This window comes from Lingula anatina, chromosome 1, assembly GCF_051362555.1.
Source record: "Lingula anatina isolate TDL-2025a chromosome 1, LinAna3.0, whole genome shotgun sequence".
In the NCBI taxonomy this organism is placed as follows: Eukaryota; Metazoa; Brachiopoda; class Lingulata; order Lingulida; family Lingulidae; genus Lingula; species Lingula anatina.
The window spans coordinates 66,566,246-66,585,693 of NC_141767.1; the positions used below are offsets into that span (position 1 = coordinate 66,566,246).

Below are 19,448 nucleotides of genomic sequence, written 5' to 3' on the forward strand. Positions count from 1 at the left end.
CCTCGTTAAAGACCGTCTGGTGGCTGATTGTACCTAACACAGTGGACTTATAAGATGTTACATTTAAGTCTAATAAGTCCTTATTCGCCAATATGTATGTAGAATACGTATTGACTGCAATAAATTTTGGAAGTGGTTAAATATTAAAACGGTATCGGGATTTTCTAAAAACAGCTATATATATGCAACAATTCCTTATATTACAATGTGTGGTTATTGTGTACCGTGCGAGCGCGTGTGTACGTGCATTTGAAAGCGGGGCACTTTTGGTAACCCCCTCTTGCAAGAGGTTCCCAATTTCCAAATCAAATTCAGGATACGTTCGATAAAATACTGACATGTGGTCCTGCAAAGACTGAGGAACAAATCACCATGTTACGAGAGACTGGAATACCATTATCTGAAAGCAACTATATTGCAGCATAAATATATATTGCACTACAAAACTAGGACGTAGTTGTAATGGATGCATAAAAAATCGGTCTGGATTTTGGCCATGCAGGCCGCCCTTTCCTCCATACACAATTATTTACGGGAAGAGGACACTAAGTTTACAAGAAAACCTTTGACAAATACTGATTTACAAACTTCCATTTCCGAGTGTTTATCATTGATTGACGTAATTGCTTTAAAAGTCATGCTGTGCTCCAAAAGGTACAGAATTTCTTCTCTTTTGAAGACTATTGAGACATTAGCCTAGATTTGTGCTAAGTTTACTTTTTTGAGAGTCCTTTTGTTTTTGTTTAGTTTTTCGTTCGCCTTCTCCCATGATGTAATCAATTAACGAAATTTCTTTGTCAAAAAAGTAGCCCCGGTATTCTTTTCGCTCTCACGTCTAATTTTCACCTTCATGCTAAAGTTCTGCCACATGTGTCTGGTGGAGTTTCAATGCCACAAATAATAACAAAAAAATGTTATGGCTCTCCCCTTTTTGTGAAACATCAGATGCCGGCCTAGGCTTTAAAAAACTGGTTTAAGTGTAAGACAGAATGTTTAACGCCATATGGAATGCCAGCATTAGAAGTGGCACATAGCAGTTTTCAGACACTAAACATCTAAAGATCACGCAGACATCTTAATTCTCAATGCGTCATAATTACCTAACTTAGTGGATACTGCCTGTGTATCAAGATGTTAACACTGCAAATATGGTGCCCGTACAAAGGATGTGACTGGGTCAAAATAAAATCCCTTGATATCAGGAAATCCCCCAAATAATCACATCCCTGTCACTAACTAGGTGTCTAGTGGGGAATTATTTTCAGCTGCGTTATCTATCAACCAGTATCACTGTTCAGAGGCCGATAGCTCTCCACTGATCGTTCGCTGGAGATTACAATGAGTCAAAAAGATAGATATCATAAATGCATTTGGTTAACGATCCATCGGCCCGTCTTCTGAGTCATATCCCTTGTGGTATTTCACTGCCAAAATACTTGCTTATTTCCTGGAAATCAATAGACAGTCAAGGTGAAGATGTACACTTTTATTATCGTTATCTTAGCACAAACCCCCGCCCAAAACTGTGAGGACGAAAGATAAATACAACTGCGATTGAGACATGATTGCAATCAACAAACTCTGAATGCTCTTATCCAAAGATCGAACATAAAATGCTGCATTGTATCCTTATTGTATGCTGATGAGAAAGTGAGATACAAATAATACAAAACTCAACGTAAGGGAAAGCATGGACATAATACTGTAAAACCTGCGAAACAATTGGGGATATAAGTCGGTGTAGAGATTGAGCCATCGAGACATATTGAGAGGTATTTGACAATTGTTTAGACAGAAAATATCATTTTAAGTTTTGAGGTTTATTTATCAGCTGTCATGGAAAAGAGGCCGCAATATGTTTCAGAACTTCTTCAAACCACATTAGCAAGGACGCATTACCAGGAATTCCACATATATAAGAATAACATGGGCAATTTAAAGAAACTTTTAAGGCCTAGGCCCTAAATTTAAAATCCGTTTACAATAATTGATACAGCAAAGTTTCATTACTTTATATCTGCCATCTTTTTTTATTCATAATTTTAGACTTTGAATGAAAAATTTATAATTTTAGCGCCTAAGCGCATTAAGATTTTATTGGCATGCGTTTTATAAGAATAAATTACCATTAATATTATAATGTTTATAGCAAATTCCGATGTCTGTTGTTCATCTAGTTTATGATGGATCAATTCAGGAACTTCCGAGCCAGTTACTCCGAAACATGTTATTTTTACACCTAAAAGTTCCTATTTGAACATACCTGATCATCAGTGACTTGCGTATTTTTCGTATTTCATTATTCCAACATTAGATTCATCAGAACTTCTGTGTTTAGTTATACAAACTGTAGTTAATCGAAACTGAGATCTTTCGCGTAATCATCGATTTGTTTTTCTTTGAAAATGATGCCATCAGTGGCATTTACTATGCACTTAAGCCTGCATCTGTCTGTCAGGGGGCATCTACAGCGCACCGGATTAGCTAATAGACTAACTTCAGGATGTTTTATTGCACCCGCACGCTACGTTATCCCCGACAAAACCCAGACACCACAGTTAGCACGGGGTCATTGATGGACATCGCCAGTGTCTCCGGGGTGAACCTTACCCAGGTACATGTATATAATGAAAAATTCACATGCCACTCCTGGATGTCCCAACAGCAAAGCCCCCTTTTCACCGGACGGCGTCCTCTCTGCGTCCCGTAGTATGGTCCTGTTTGAGAGTGAAAAAAATAATAATAATTTACATGCCGATAACAGGCCGATCATTGCGCATTCATTCTAACACCCCATTTCCATACATTAGATCGACCTACTTTAGATCGACCTAACTCCCTGGGGGTTCACGCTAAATAGCTGTCAGCCGGGAGGACACGAAAGTTAATTACCCCCTTAGAGCTTGTAGTAGGCGGGACGGACATTTAAGTCGGATTATCTGAAAGTAATCTAGTGAGACTCCCCGCGGGGATAGATCGATCTAAAATCTATGGGAATAGATCCTAAAACCAAAGGGATGCTTGGGCCTCCTTTTTACGACCACAGCGATGCCAGTTTCATGGTCGCAAAAAGGACGCAGAAAGTACGCCGTCCAGTGTAAAGGGGGCTTAAGGTACCGGTACGCATCCAACCTGAAAACGTGCCTTGTTTTATCTAGAAATGTTTGACATAGAAAGCACGATCTCCCGTTTCAGCTTCCCTTCAAACGTTAAATGTATGTATATAGAAGAGCGATTTTACTTCCACACTTGCGTAACCCTCCCACCGATAACAAAAACCTGGAGCATCAGCACTAGTATCATAACAGCATTTCCGATCAAATCTCGACTTTATTTCTTAATACAAAACATTTACAGCATATTTACAGCTCTGCCTCTAACGCATATCGAATTTCTACGTAGTTTGAGAACGGACACTCAATTCATCTAAGTAACATCGTTAAGCCTAGACCACATCTTTTTCACTTTTGTTATTTAATCATAAATTCCTTTCTCTGAATGTTCCGCAATTTCAGACATTTAAATTGTTTTCTACGTATCTAATATACCATTTACATTGGATTGTTTTATCTAAAAAAAGAAAGTACAGGCTCCATGTTCTCGAAAATGCAGCGTCTCTAACCTCCCAGAAGCCTATGTTGGATAGCTATAGGAACTAAATCTGTAACGAAAACCCTTACGTCATACCAGGAGAGTAATACTGTACAAATGGTTCTAAAATAAATATATATAAAGTTCATTAAAAGCAACACCAATTCAACAGAATACAATAACTAAATGTTCAACAATAACAAAGACATTATACTGGCCTTACCCCCGGTCAAAACACACAGGAAGCAGTGAAGGGCTAATTTAGGAAAGCAGTCTATAACGGAGGTCGAAATTTCTAGTCTGTTCCTCTTACAACGCTCTGTCTGTTCAATTTGCAGAGGCTGTTGAATAAACAGCTCCGTAGCTGTCACTTCATTTGTTTTGCAACTTAAACCCATTGAGAAAGAGCGTCGCAGGTAAAAATGTCACCTGTCACCGGACTCGGGTAAATATTGATCCTAGGAAGTAAGGGCCGCCAGGATTGACGGCTGTCACACACACGCAGAGATCGGAGTGTTCTACTAAGTATGATATACGTCTATTATTCTAATACGGGGATAGACGACCATAATACATGTCTAGGTTCAACACATTCCTTCAACATTAATTACATATTTTTGCACTTTTATTATTTTCCACCATCTTTATTTCATTATTCATTTTCAACACATTAAACAGTTGCCATTCATTGTTTCACGCACTGACACACCTTGTTATGAACATTGTTCTTATTTATAAACACTTTTTAACAGTAACCGGTTATCACTCTCGCTGTTTCATTTGCATAATAAAGAAGGGATTTGGCATGGAGTTTTCTTTGATAAAAACATATCGACCTTCCCTTTATTCTTTTGACTTCTTTCTGTTTTTATCTCTATTTCTCTTTCGCCTCGCTGGTTCTTCCTTGCTTAACCTGCTGGTCGAGTCCATGCCAGCGCTAATAACGTCCATTCCGCTTTGACAAATGTCCGATTTACGCATGGCTCTTGTGGCTTTCTTAAAATCTTGTGATTTTCTCGGCCAGGGCAGCAAATACGTGACCACCAATTTGTCCTGAATTTTCCTCCCCATAACGATGTAATTTTCCGCCTTCTTCTGTTGCTGTTTCAGGCGATCACACTTGCAGTTCGCTCCATTTTCGATGTACATGCTAAGACGTTTAAATTCTTTCTTATCTATTGGGCTGTCTCTCTTCAAAATTTTCAATTTCTTCTTGGATATCATGAGTTTGGTATCAGCATTCTTGGTGACAGATTTGCGCATCCTCACTTTTATCACTGGAAAAAGAGGAACACGTGCTCGTAGTTATTCACATAAAATACGTTAATAAACTTACGTTTCAATAGCAGAGACTTGCATGATCATGTCGTATTAAAAGGACAGCACATTGTTGTAAAAAGTTTTGAAAATCAACACTGTTTCATCTTTCAAAAAATGACCCACAACAGTACAGCAGGGGAGACAAAATAATAAACATAAAATGATAAACAATAACACCCCTTCTAAAAAAAATCACATGTACTTTTACCCCTCCCAGACACACACACACACACACACACACACACACATATACCCTCTACCAGGACCACAGAGAGATTTGTGTACTGGATATTTACAGATATTATCTGGCTAATTTTGTACACATTTTCGTACTGTGGAAATTTTGGCAAAAGATATCAGAAATGGGGTCATCACTCAGCTGGCCTCTGGTTGAGAGTACACCAAACATCAAAGTCCGGCTCACTTCCACGTTCAAGCTTGCACATATCCCTGTAGGTTTAGGTCACTACGTCCTGAACAGGAAGAACAAGCTCACAACACGGATATCAGGCCACGTATTCTTACATTTTAGACGAGTACTGTGCGTTACTTTGAAATCCATATAAATATATCATGGGGAAATAGCATGGCCTTCTTTGCTAGATAACGAAAGTGGCATGCCATCCTTTCACAATATTACTAGTAAAATCTGTTTTCTCATTTACTCAAAGGTCCCATCCCTATCTGCTTAGTGCAAATAAAATCTATCACCGTAGCACACAGATGATGCAGATGACGAGAAATATTGACCAATGTGAACAAATAGATACACACACACACACACAAAAAAAAAAAAAAAAAAAAAAAAAAAAAAAAAAAAAAAAAAAAAAAACCGAACAACAAGCAAGGCGATAAACCATGTAAAATACACCTGCTTGATATGAGAGATTTTGGTTTCGTGTATCAGCAGGGTTTTAGATGTGTGAGCTTTGAGCCCTGAGCAAGATATGCTTTACATAGAGGAAACTTTTCTTGCACCAGGTAGAAAGATTAAGTGGAGATAAAATAAACAGACCCAGCAGTCCGTGGCTTTTAACCCAACATGGCTTCTGGCAAAGTATCAAAGTTTGCTTTCGGCTATTTTCTGTACTCAAGTGCAGAACTACGTGATTTTAACTTTAAGTGCCAAAATTTCCCACCCCCATGAAGACCTGGACCCCAAGCGGTCGCTGCACGCTCCTTATGCAATTTCTTTTGAAATTTAACTTGGGGTTTGTCTCTGTCCATTTCCCTCACAAAAGCCCACAGTTATTATCTCCCAATCTTCTCGTTCTCTATTGAAGTGTCACCTTTCAAGGGTTTACACCAGTGCATTACAGGAATAATTATTGCACGTCTTGAAAAGCACTATAAAAAGGTCCGATGCGGTCAAAAATTCTTCTAAAAATTTTTTTAATGTCGAGTTCAAGACCCTTGCTCATTCAACCACAGAAAACTCACACCAAATAGAGGCCTGGCTGAAACATTTTGAACAATCTTGTTATATTGTCGTGAAATTTGATGATCAAATGTGCCAGACAGGCAGCCTGGGGACATGCAGCACCCCTAATTGAAACTAATAAGGCACTTACCGAACTCAGAACGGCAGAAGTTGTGAATCAGCCCCTCAAATGTGTCTGGCTGCCGACAGGCCTCGCAAACGTTATTGTCCACTGCAATGAAAAATGGCATCAGTTACTCCGCTTTGTACCAAGGTGCGAAAACATAAAAGGGGCTAATTCTAGTAAAATGAGAAGGTTGTTGCCGCATCTTTAATGGGATGATTATCACTGCACCTCCCCTTGTTGAAATTCATCCATTCATCCAGGCAGCTGAGGTAGTCTGGGTATTTATTGCACCTCACGGCCCATCAGTGGCAACACCTTAAGGACTGACAGCAGAAGACGTGGCCTATTAGTGTCACATAAACAATGTTTTTCGAATCATTTTTGAGGCTACTAAAAGCAAAAATGCGGTGTGGTTTTTCGTTTATGGAAACAATACAAAGTGATCATAAATAATGACTTTACGCCCAGCTCAAATTCACATGAGCCGCCGTGCTAAAAGATGCAATTCCGGCATCGCGATAAATCATATCAAGTCGTGGAACTGAAAGTCTTTAAAATATTTATTTTTCCACAGCATTACCTCTTTTATGAATCGTTCTGCGTTCTTTCATCTGCCAAAATCGGTGTTAGTGGGGTCACACTCATACCCTCCACTGTTTATGTTTCTTGAATGAGGAAAATAATTGGAAAATACACACTTACATACAGTTGTGTGGGAGTTGTGGATTTTGCTCACCGAATGTGTACAAGTACAGGTTTGGCTTAACAAACAAATTAGTGTTAAAGAGAAGTGACGTTAAGGTATTTAGATATTCAGTAATTCGTTTACGGGACTAGAATAATGAAATTTCGATCATGCTTCCCTTTTAATGGAATGAAATATTGTATAAGTGAAGATTCAATTGCAAGTAAAAAAATTCACAATTGCAATGGTATGTGGAATGAGTTGTGTTGCTCTGGCATTTTTTCTTGTTTATGTATCCAAATATATCTTCTACACTTGAATAAAACTTCCTCTCGACTTTAATGTTTTCACTACGCCGTTTGATTGAATAGCTGTCAAGGAGCAGTATGCAAAGAGACGTTGCGCTGCATACTGAATGAAGGTTGTTTATTACAGGAGTGAGAAGTAGACTGGCAAAAAAGCCACACTGGCAAAAAGGACGCAGCTAATTCGGTGCGGCACAAGAGACGTGTAATTCTAAATTACTTCTCCTGTTATTGCTTGCAGGCACGCTCATTGTAGCATGGGAGATAAAAGTTAAAGCAATGCAGTAACAGGAGTAGCAGCACTACTACAAATTCTCAAAAATAGCTTTGCGAATGAACAATTAAAAATTAGTATATGCAAAATGTTGAAAATTACCCAAAGAATTCCGTTTTAATCATGCAAAACTATTACAAAATGCTTTAAACAACACAATGGACTGAGAAAGCTAGGCCATAAACCTATTCGAAGTTTAGACAGAAGAGAATTACAATAATATGGTATCTATTTTTTTTTACCTTGTTGCTTTTTATTTTGCGTCGTAATACACAGATCGTTGTCCAAAGGGAACTTGTCACAGCGCACCATCTCAGGCCAATGAAAGCCGTGAGTTAACATACTCTCCGCACAGCCCTTTTTCACAGCCTCACACAGGGAACGACACGGCCAGATCGGTCGGTCCAGACAGACGGGTGAAAACAAGGAGCACAGGAATAATTTGGTGTCGGGATGACACTGAATCCCCAAGAGTGGCACCCAGGAACCTGCCTGCTGCTTCACCTCAGACAACGTATCGTGGTCCAGAAGATTGGGCAGTCGCATCTGGCTGTAACCTATGTTCTGACACAGGGAAAGATTCTGCGGAATGTCGATGCATTTTGGTTGATGTGCTCTCCCACTCAGAAAGGCCCACTCCGTGCCCCAATCGTTGAGTGGTGGTGCTGAGAAAACTGGACCCGTTAAGGAGAAAACCATCAGAAAAATAACACACAATGCACCTTGTTGTATCTCCATATTGTCCGTGATTGTAGTAAGCTCCCGGTTTTACAAGTCCAGCGTTCAGCTACAAATCCATTGATGAAATTCCCGGACTGTGTTTGGTATAGTTCCCCACCAGTCGCAGACTTCTGATGTATCTGTTCTGAAGCGAGCTTTTGCTCTCACTACCTAAGGGCGACGCAAGCTTTTAATTCCTCCAATCCGCGCCGCGGCTTGTAGCTGTCAATCAAACGCTGAGAAGTCAATCACAGCCCGCACAGACGTCTAGTAGAGTTTACGCGATTAGCCGGAGTGGAAAATCATCGATCACGTTTACTCAACAAACAATGGTTTAGCTACCTCTGTGACCGAACCCGTAACCTCGATTGAGCCAGGTAAAAGTACAGGTTAAAAAGACATTATCGTGGGAGATGTCTTTAAAACAGAGACGGCGATTAAAACTCGTAGGAAAAAGATGAGCTGCTAAACGCATCCAAGAAGTTATAATGAGAAGGAGTAGAAACAAGGGGTTTCCTTTCATCTTATCCTCGTAACGGGCTTAATCCTAATAATTACGCAGCTTGTGGTCTGAGGGAGAGCTTGTGCCTAATACATATTCATAAGACCATTCACGTGGGTTGCTTCAGCCAATTGGGATAAAGCCTCGCGAAGTCTCTAATAATCTCACAGAGAAAACATGGTGGGATTACAGAAAGGTGTAGAGAGAGATTTCAAGCCTGGAAGCAACCATTTCGGGAAATAAAACTCAAATCATACGAGATACACCTTCATTTGATCTAGAGCCGATCAGTCATACAAAAATTAGTTTCACATCAAGAATGTATGAGAACAATTTCACAAACCCACCTTCAACCTAAAATTTGCACCTGTAGAAGTCTCATATTTATTTTAAATTATTTTTGTCGTGTAAAGGCGTGTAAAGGAAATTTACCTTCATCTAGGAATGACACATTCAATTCACAGCCGTGTACACAAAACAGTAGTATTTGCAATTTCCGTATGCCAGCCTCGTTTCTTTCTTTTTTGGCACATTATTGCTTATATACCAGGTAAAGCTTAAACAGAAAAATTGGGGAAATGAAAAGTTATTGCACTTAGTACGATTCTAAATAAAATTTCATTAATACATATTTTTGTTTATATCTTTGTCTATTACATGAGGCCAACTAATAATAGACTGATAGTTTAAATTCATTAGAAGAAAAAAATCAAAGAAATATTTTTATTGATTGATATTGCTTTATTTCAACATTCGAGCAACTTGTATAATATCTAAAACAAAGTACCAGCAATGAAAATATATCAATATTGTTACACCCAACAGTGATTAAAGCAATACAAAAATGGTTAGTTTTTATTTTGATGTGGTGATTATTTTATTTTATACTTTAGACAATTAGCCAGTGAACACAAAATTCCCTTTTAAAACTTGGACCACTAAATTCCCTTTTAAAACTTGCACCTCTTGTGCACTATAGTTTAATATTAGTGGTGGTAAGAAAACAGAGCCTTGTGCCTCATCAAGTTGCTGCTGGAAACAATCATTTTGCCAGCAAAACTAAAGATCTTTCACCTGCATTCTCTTCAACCTGAAAATAGTAAGTGCGGAATTCATTACAAAATATAACTCTATATCCTAAACGAAACTCTGCAAACATCATATTGCAAAAAAAAATTGAAAAAAATTCCGAGAGTTCCCTGTCATCAAATTTTGGATCCACCATTTTGAAAAAGTCCCATGAAAAGTTGTTTATTTTTCATCTAAAGGATTGATTCATTTAATACCAAAGTGAAGTATTGTAATGATGCACGTCCTTAACTAACCAGAAAAACATAAATTATCTGCATACACCACGTTAAAATTACCAAAAATTGTCCCAAACTGTCACCCAACTGTCTCTAACCAATTTAGGGACCCGCCATTTTGAAAAAGTCGGATGAAAAGTTGTCTATTTGAAACGATGTTTTTCATCTAAAGGATTGACTCATTTAATATCACAATGATGTATCGTAATGGTGCACGTGCTTAACTAACCAGAAAAACATAAATTATATGCATACATCACGTTAAAATGACCAAAAATTGTCCCAAACTGTCACCCAACTGTCTCTTGTGACCCGCCATTTTGAAAAAGTCCGATGAAAAGTTGTCTATTTGAAACGATGTTTTTCATCTAAAGGATTGATTCATTTAATACCAAAGTGATGTATTGCAATGATGCACGTGCTTAACTAACCAGAAAAACATAAATTATGTGCATTCATCACGCACTTAAGAAGAAAAAAGTCCTAAACATGGAGGTCCCGCTGAATCGGCCTCAGATCTTCGAGCTAACGCTGCTTTCTGCACTGACAAATTTGACTGACAGCCACCGTATGAACATAAAACAATGCTCAAAGCAGATTATCAACTCTCACTCACCTTTATATCGCTCGACTTGGCGTTTTTCTAAGTATAACTTCCAAATATTCGCATTAAACATGAATAACTCAAGACGTATACGCACTGGTTCAGCTTCTCCGTCTTGAGTCACGCGGAGGCGAGCGGAGGATTAGACCAGTTACGAGGATCGAATTTCAAAGGACGCCGCTTTGAAAAGAATGCTGCGATCTGATTGGACGAGAGAGATAATTGATGTCCCGTTTCTACTCCTTCTCATTATAACTTCTTGACGCATCTAAGTCAACAGTTCAGTGAAAGGTGCCGTTTAAACGTCTACAGCGTACTTCCTCAGGTAGACTTCTATCACCTATCCCCTTTATGAAAATAGACTGAACTTGTATACACGGGGTCAATAATCCTAAAACCTCACAAATAAAACTACTGCCAATTTCCACAATACCCACTGAGGTGCGTTAGCCGTAATTTAGTAGAACATAAACAATACGTGATCCATTCTTGAGATAAAGAATAAAGAACACGGAAACATGCCAGAGCTGTGTCAGTAAGTAACTCAGGGTTTGTAACCATACAAGCAGACGTGTCTTGAATACATGACTTGAACAAATGGATTGGTTTGGCGATGTTTGTAGCGTAGATTAATTACCTTAATGATTTAATGTATGAGGACACGAAACAACACAGGGCGTGCTTTGAGAAAGGGAAAATAAATTCTTTCACTCGCAAGAGATTTCCTTTTTGTCTGCGTCTTAAAACAATTTTCGTTCTACGTATTTAACTGACCGCAGTTCATCAAATCCCAAGGTGTATTTTTTTACTTAGATTTTACATGTAAATCTAGGTTATCGCCGTGAGAAGCACTCGTCTCGTCCCAGTAGTACACGTCAGACACAGCAGATGGTGATCATCATGCCACTCACCCAGGTGTTCAACACAGTTCTGCCATCCAGAACTGATAATTATCAATGACACTAATTGAGAGTCGAATGATACTAAACAAGGTAGTCAGCCATGTAGCCAGGCTATTCCACACTTGACTATGTTCCACTCAGTGCTTTTCAACTACATGACGATCGCCGCGAACTTCGCGTAAGTTGGGGATTACACACATACATCCCTCTGTTGTTTGTCATTTTTTGAACAGATGGTTTGTAGCAAGCGTTTCCCCGTGGCAGTCATCTTCTCTGAGTTTACATAACTCGACTCCCTGGTTGAAATACGAAATGTCAAATTGAACATAAGACCAGAAGTTGTTTGAGTCCTTCAAAAACGGGTTTGATGTGTGTTTTACGTAAACTGTATACTTTAGGTGAATAAAGCTCTGGCTGACGTTAGACTTTATAGCTGACAAGTAATAACAAAAAGCGATTACAACCGATTAAGGAGAAACCGATTGCGAGTTCATATTTTGTCTGCTAAATTAATGAGACCACGGACGACAAATACTAAAACATACTCAGAACGAAGAGGGGCCAGGTAATTTTTTCCACTTTGCAAGTATGTTACATTTTCATATATCACAATCAATAGATCTGTTATCCAGAATTTATTACATACATCTTATTCTATGTATGACTATATATGAGCGACATATTAATACTACAGTATCACCAACTTGTCTCGTTGAAATGATAAAGACATTTTTGCCCTCCTTTGAGTGAATCATTATTACATCTAAATTCTTATATCATGGTTAGGCCTATGGTGCACAGGTACATACGCATAAAGACGGTTACTCATTCTGCCTTTGCGGTCAAATTTACACAGGTCTATGAAGTATGTACATTAATTAAAAAAGTTTGACAGCACACGCAAGGTACCGCTCCTTTGTATCCTGGTACTTTTTACTTATCGACAATTTTTTCTTTTGCTAAATTCTAAAGAAATTATGTTAGTTTTTACACGGTAGACCACGACTATGGATTTCTTTTCTCGTTCGTTCTTTTTATGAGGTTTCAACTTCAACCTATTTTGCTGAATCTTGGATCCTTGGATGATGGTTTATTCTTCATTGCATTTATATAAGACTATGACTAGCGGAGGACTCAACCTTTTTTCTGAATGACATCGATATTAATATCAGACGAATATGTTTTATCATAGCTGCAACGGGTCTGGCAATATATCATTTGACAAAGAATACACCCTAGGCTCTTTGCTAGCTGATGTGTTCTCATCGAACCATGTGTCCCAAGACATGCACTTAAAACTGAACCCCGCTCAAGAAACCAGTGGAATCAAATATCCTTCTTGTTCAGTTAATTTTGGCAGGATCAAATATTCATGATTTATTGAAAAGCTCAGAGTTGAGAAGCTCGCGTTTTTGTTCCCTGGCCTCTTCTTTTTCGGCGTTTGCGTCAGGTTTCACAAAGAGCTGCAATTTGTTGACAATGACAGCTGATTCGGTTTCTCACGGATGAATATGGTGAAATTTTAGAACACTTAAGTTCGTTGTTAAAAAGATATACGAACACTAAAGCTATTAATCCCTCCATCTTAACCGAAGAAACGCTTGCGTTTTATCCGAAGCAAAATAATCAGTTGGTGGGGATTAGGCTGCGTGAGGGAATCTTTATCGTCGAGCTTTGGTTTACAAGGCGCTAACAGATAGCAAAACCTCACACACAGTGCCAAACTCAGTATTCAAATATATTCTCTTTCATTTTCTTTCTCTCTCTATTCTTCAGTGCATCGTTTGGAGAATCGTAAAAGATCGAAGGAGTGCGATTAGGAACGAAGTTGGTCCGATCTTACCATGGGGGCCAAATAAGAGTATTAGAACACGAGTTCTAGGAAGTCTTCGATTTGATTTCAATCAAACGACGGGCGGCCTGTGTCACCCCCAACTTAATAGACCTACTCCCAACCACTCATTATGCTGATAAGAGATTGCATGGCAAGTGGGTGTAATGAAATCGCTGCTTTTTCAATTTTATCTTACAACGAACTGAATTAACCTGTAGCTGGGTGGGGCCTCAGTTCACAAAGCCCTCATTGAACTACCACATGACTCTGTGCAAAAAAATAGTGCTTTAAGATCCCGTGCTAGAGACACCTTAATTACACACATAAAAAGGATCGAGAGAAACTGTAGCCAGTCTGTACAGATTGTTTCCCTTTGGGAGTTAAGGCGCACCTCTCCTACTAAGTGCTTCACAGTAACAGAACACCTGGTACGACAACGCGCTCATGACTTCTTCTCAGGTCCATTTCACAAAGCAAACTACCTCGGGTGAGAGGGCGAATTTGTTCACAAATTCGACAGAAAAAAGACACCCACCAAGTGCGTTTAAGTAATACAACACACGGGAAGTACGACCGTCATTTTTTGCTAATTGATTTGCCGAAACCACGATTCGCTGGTGTGTCGAAAAATATTATGTTGGTTTACTTCATGGCAGGCGAGGCGTTAAACCCCTGCATCGCTGCATATCTTCACGTGCGCTCACCTTCGGAAGACTTTTCGTTTGTTTTCGTCAGAGGTCCGATCTTCATACTTGGTGTATGAAGCTTAGATATGTTTGCTTCTCTGCTGCAATCGAATTGACATTGCACATGCACTAATATCGATATTGTATACTATTACCTTCCTAATACATTCTTAATTTTATCCAGACTTTAGATGCAAAAAGTGGTGATTATAAACACAAAATGTTTGATTCAAAACAATACTTTCTAAAATAAATATAATATCAATATAAAGATGAAACCGTATGTTTGTCCTCCCTTTGATATTGGAGCCAAATCATTTTCTTCTTCTCTCTTCTGTTTTTTTTTCATATTTTGGTCAATAGTCAGTTCTTTAAATAAAGGCAAGTCGCACGCTAAAAATAAATAATATAAAAAAATAAAATAAAATATAAAAACGGCTATTTTTCTTCGAAAATTTAACCAAGTTTTGTGATTGATCAACGCCAGGCCCCTTTAACTTATTAGACATGGCATTTTTAAAGCATTTAAATTCCATCGGTATTAAAAAAAGTCCTATTTTAGAGCATTCATAGACGTTACTTAATTTTGTTTCGATTGATGTGCGTTTTAGGGAATTGGTCTTTGCATACTGTTATTAATGGATAGATAATCGATAGATGATTAGGACCAAGGTGGATTTGACGATGTACAGGTGAAGACGAATATCAAAACTGTACATCTTTCATTATTTTGTTGCCGCCAAACACATTTTTTTTTCAAACCAAGCCTAAATTTCATGAATGGGATTTTATCTTTACGAACGGAATTACATGTAAATTGCGCTAAATCTGATGGTTTACTGGATAGTTTTTTTTTCACATTCCATATGTGAAACTGAACGGGTTGCAGTCACGCTGTTGCAATGGGGCTGCTACAGACATGAAAAATCTGGATGCTTATCTTGGCATTGCGAAAGTACTCCCTCTATCGTCAGTGTAGATCCCTTTATCGTTAGTGTGGAATGTGAGAGGTGGTCAGTGGACAATGAGTTACAGGGCCGTTGGGTGTATTGCAGCTTCATTGTATTTTGACCTGAGACACTCTCTTTTTAAAATACGACACAGTCATCAAACTGTGCAAATATTGTATGTGAGAGTAATTGTCAGATGAGCTGCTGACTGATAAAAACGTTTTTTCCAGTTTGAGGGTATCATGCGACGGTCCGCATGTGACACGCCATATCAATTTTCACCACTTGTAACTTAAAAAAAAAGGTGGGTGTATATAATATGCATTGGCTTGAAGTATGCCACTGTGAAGTTAAACGATTGCAAAATTAGGTTTTTGTGCAAGCCTTTGGAGTTCGGGCGTGAACTGAAATGGGTATAAAGAAATTTCTAATCCATCATGTAACATATCTGAAAACGAGACTGCTCCGCAGCCCAAGTGGTAACGCGCCAATATACAAACAGAAGTGAAAGTAGGCTGGGCTGTGTAATTTATTCTGGCTCGATTTATTTTGGTCAGTGGTGGTAATTTTAGAACTTGTATTGTGGTTTTTAATTTTATACCAGTAGTTGTACTTTGCATTGTAGCAATGTTTTCAATTAAATTTTAAGAAACTTGTAAACTTTGAAAAAAGCATAATTATACTTACGACTGTGTTCCTGTTCAGTTTCACATATGGAATGTGAAATATAGATCTCATACGGAAAGTTATTATCCCTTAAATATTCAGTGCATACAATGAAGTTACAAAACAGAATGAAGGAAACTTGCCAACTGTAATATTTGTTTTTTTTTAGTAAAACTTAATGCTTGCAGGCACACCAAATCACATTTTTATGTATTGATGACCTTCTGTAGGATGTGCATTCAGGGTACGGATAAGGTTGGTTTTGTTTTTATTTAAATTAATTTGTTGTGTCTAGATCAGTCAAACTTCCTGTGTGTCTGTCTATCCCTCTTTTTGAGTTTTTAAAATTTTAAGGCTTTCCTTCATTTTATATTTTTATCAAATATTAAAATGTAAGAAAATAGTTACCTATCTGAGATGATTACTGAAATATTATTTGACACCCTGGTGCACTTTGTAATTAATAATTTCCAGGACATGCAGCATCTTAATGATGATGGTAATGATCAAGACTGGGGGCAGTTGTACTGCAATGGATTCAAACTCTCTTACAGTTAGATTTTTTCTCTTGCTGCATTTGTATCTTTTATCCAAGAAATGTCAGATGTCAGCTGAACTGCTCTAACAAGGTATGAAAGGTAATTTTTTGTGTTAAAACTATAAAACTTTGTCATTTGTCTAGTGCTTGACAGTGTTGAAGGCAACGAATGTTGTAATATATCAGTCAGTTATAATTGAGTTTATGAAATACATTGAGATAATGCATCATAGATGATCACAATTATGTAAACTAGTTTATATTTTTTCTAGTAAACAGATTTTCCTTGTGAGAACAAGCTTTGCAGTCTATCCCCAGGTGTTCAGTTTGCATTAGAGGATTGGGTTTGGGCAGATATCAGTTAATCTGGACTTTCTGCATCCATGTGATGTTGACGAAATTATCAAAAACTGGTGAGAACAGTTTAAGGTACATACAAACCGAGCATTGGTGGAGCGTGGATTCCCAGTAACACATGTAAACCACTTCTACTAGATTCTTATCTGACTCAAATTCGACATGCCAAAGGATAAACTGAATAGATCACTCGATCAGCCATAAAAGAACCTCAGACTGCTCCTTTCTTTAAATTTTTGATTGTAAATTTAACCTACTTTCATGACCTACTTTCCTGCCCCATTGACATACAGCTTAGAATGCCAGCAGAAAAATCCCTTCAAACATCATTTTCGGGTAAAATTAAACAATGCCTTTTGGTAATTCTCTTAGTTATACTACTTGAAACTATATGCTGGCATTTGGTTGGTTTTTGTGACAAAAATTGACTTTGTATGCATCTTTAAGAGAGGTGGAGGTAATTTTAACATTGCATGATTTTTCATTTTTGTTAGATTTTCATATATGAGTGCTTTAGAAGTGATCTTTTGGACACTAGCTATATTTTATGATGATATATACTCAACCAAATATTATTTTTCAATTATTAAAGCACTATGTAATGTAGTGAGAAAATATTCAGTGCATGTAAAAAAGTAATGAATGGTGTGTGCATTACCCATCAATATTTGGTTAAAATATTTTCCTTAGCATCTACGTTTTTTTTTTGTAATAATCAAAAATAACAATGTTTTAGAACTTTTTAGTCAAGTTATTGAAGACAATACTGATTTAAATATATATTTGTTTTAAATAAAAAAGAGTTGTTTTTATTACAAAGAGCTAGACAAATTGTATCCGATTCTTTTCAGTTGTGCAGAATGACATTTGGTGCTGATGTTATTTTTGGTTGAGGTGGCTCCCTAAGGACTGCATTTTCTGAATCGGCAAACAGATAATGGGGCCTGTTTGACCAAGAAAACTACTGAAAGGTGAGAAGGAGGACCTCCAGAACCAGCCAAAGTATGTGAAAAAGAATTGGCACTGGGCTTCAGATTGAAAGCGGTAATTTGTTGTTAACTTCCCATACAGGAGGTGTGTTTTCAGATATCGGATACTTTTACAGTAAATGATTTCAGGTTGCATGTTTGTTTGAATGGCAAAATGTTTTTGGGTGTAATGGGTTGGTTTTTTGCTTTGTAAAGCAGATGCCTACTAGTGACCCACACAAAGTGGACAAGCTGATTTTATGGAATGGAAAGTTAGTTTTTTTTGTTTGTGTTCTATAAAGATTTACATTTGATGTTGAGCATATACTTTTATTTAGTTATATAATAGTATTTTTGCCAAATCAGTTAAAGGGATAATAACTCTTCGTATGAAATCTGTATTTCACAATAAAAACATTGTGAGTGACTCATAAAAATATAATATATTCTGTTTTCCCACAAAAACGGCTGTTATAGCTATTATTCTGATATCTGAGCTTGTCTTTAGACCACGTGACCTCCATTGATGGCTATACTCTGTTAAAATCTCTTAAGAGATTTTAACAAAAAACCAAACTTTTTAGAAAAAAACCAGGGACTAACTTTGAATGTAAAAATGGATTCATTAACCATTGGTAAGTATGGGAAAATTGTTGTTTACTCCAGGAAAATTCATTTTTTGGCCGAAACGAAGAGTTATTATCACTTTAATAATAAAAGCAACAAGTTGTACAATGTTGTGCAAACAGGAAATCTTGAATATCCAGTTTGTACAAGCCTGCATAGTTATCATAGAAGTTGTCAATGTCATTGAATGTTTCTGATAGTCATCTTTTAGACAGTTGGGCATAATACTGTTTACTTCAAGGACTTCCTTACAAATTTTAAATGTAGTGTTTCTGTTTGACATTCATCAGTGAGTAGCCCTAATTTCTAATTTGAAGGTGACAAATGGGAAATATATCAGGTTGACTTTTTATTCTCCACCACCATCCTCATTTCAAAATACCCAAGGAGCTATTGGTTCACACCTGCTATGCCTACACAATGCAGTTAGATCTTTTTTTTCATTCCTGCAACAGTAACCTGTGGTACATAGTTTGTTGATAGAATGTTTGAAATCTCCAACAGTGGAGAAAAGACAAAAATCAAGGATAAGGATATGTACTCATTTAAAAAAGTATTAACAGTACATAATTGGATGAAGATTTTTAATGGTTTATTTACCCAACATTCCTGGATAATGTAATCCTTCAAGCACAGGCTTCAAACAACTGCGCATGTGCGAAAAGTGCGCTGTTTGAAATGAACAAGTTGGTGAAATTGACAAAGCCTGCCGGTGTTTACCGTCTGGTTGATTTTATTTCATTAGCTCTCTGGTGTCTTTTTGAAAGTTTATATTAGAAATGTTCTATTGATTTCATGTTGTAAAAAGTAAATCCGTCTGAATTCCTTAGAAAAACATTTATTTTACCTTCATCTTAAGGGGATTCCCATTGTATTTATAGTGTTATATGTGGCCCCAATGAGGATTTTCACACCTCCCCCACTCTTGATTAATAAAATTCTTCATCTGGAGGATTGTAAATTATATTTAAAAGAGGTAAATAAACATCCCACATTATCAGTACAGCCACTTAAAAACCATCTTATAGCCTGGAATAAAGTATTGTATCTCTCAACCTGCCTATT

General features: G+C 37.5%; 1 protein-coding gene and 1 long non-coding RNA gene across 5 annotated transcripts; one reads left to right on the forward strand and one right to left on the reverse strand.

Moving 5' to 3' along the window:
• Positions 1-3,310: 3,310 nt before the first annotated feature.
• LOC106161199 (secreted frizzled-related protein 5) lies at positions 3,311-8,928 on the reverse strand. Its single transcript, XM_013538083.3, has 3 exons — positions 7,965-8,928; positions 6,483-6,563; positions 3,311-4,868 (listed from the first exon to the last, which is right to left on the reverse strand). The coding sequence occupies exons 1-3, from the start codon at positions 8,458-8,460 to the stop codon at positions 4,435-4,437; spliced, it is 1,011 nt and encodes a 336-aa protein (XP_013393537.1). The 5' UTR covers positions 8,461-8,928; the 3' UTR covers positions 3,311-4,434.
• A 1,214-nt stretch (positions 8,929-10,142) lies between these two features.
• On the forward strand, positions 10,143-19,334 carry LOC106161200 (uncharacterized). Of its 4 annotated transcripts, none has more exons than XR_015335594.1 (7): positions 10,143-11,390; positions 11,688-12,322; positions 13,534-15,531; positions 16,063-16,148; positions 16,368-16,531; positions 16,704-16,860; positions 17,640-19,334. It is a non-coding gene; the product is annotated as an uncharacterized LOC106161200 (long non-coding RNA). The 4 variants fall into 4 exon arrangements; XR_015335595.1 differs by having other exon boundaries at positions 10,147-11,390; positions 16,368-16,522; positions 16,704-16,844; XR_015335592.1 differs by having other exon boundaries at positions 10,148-11,390; positions 16,368-16,522.
• Positions 19,335-19,448: the final 114 nt, after the last annotated feature.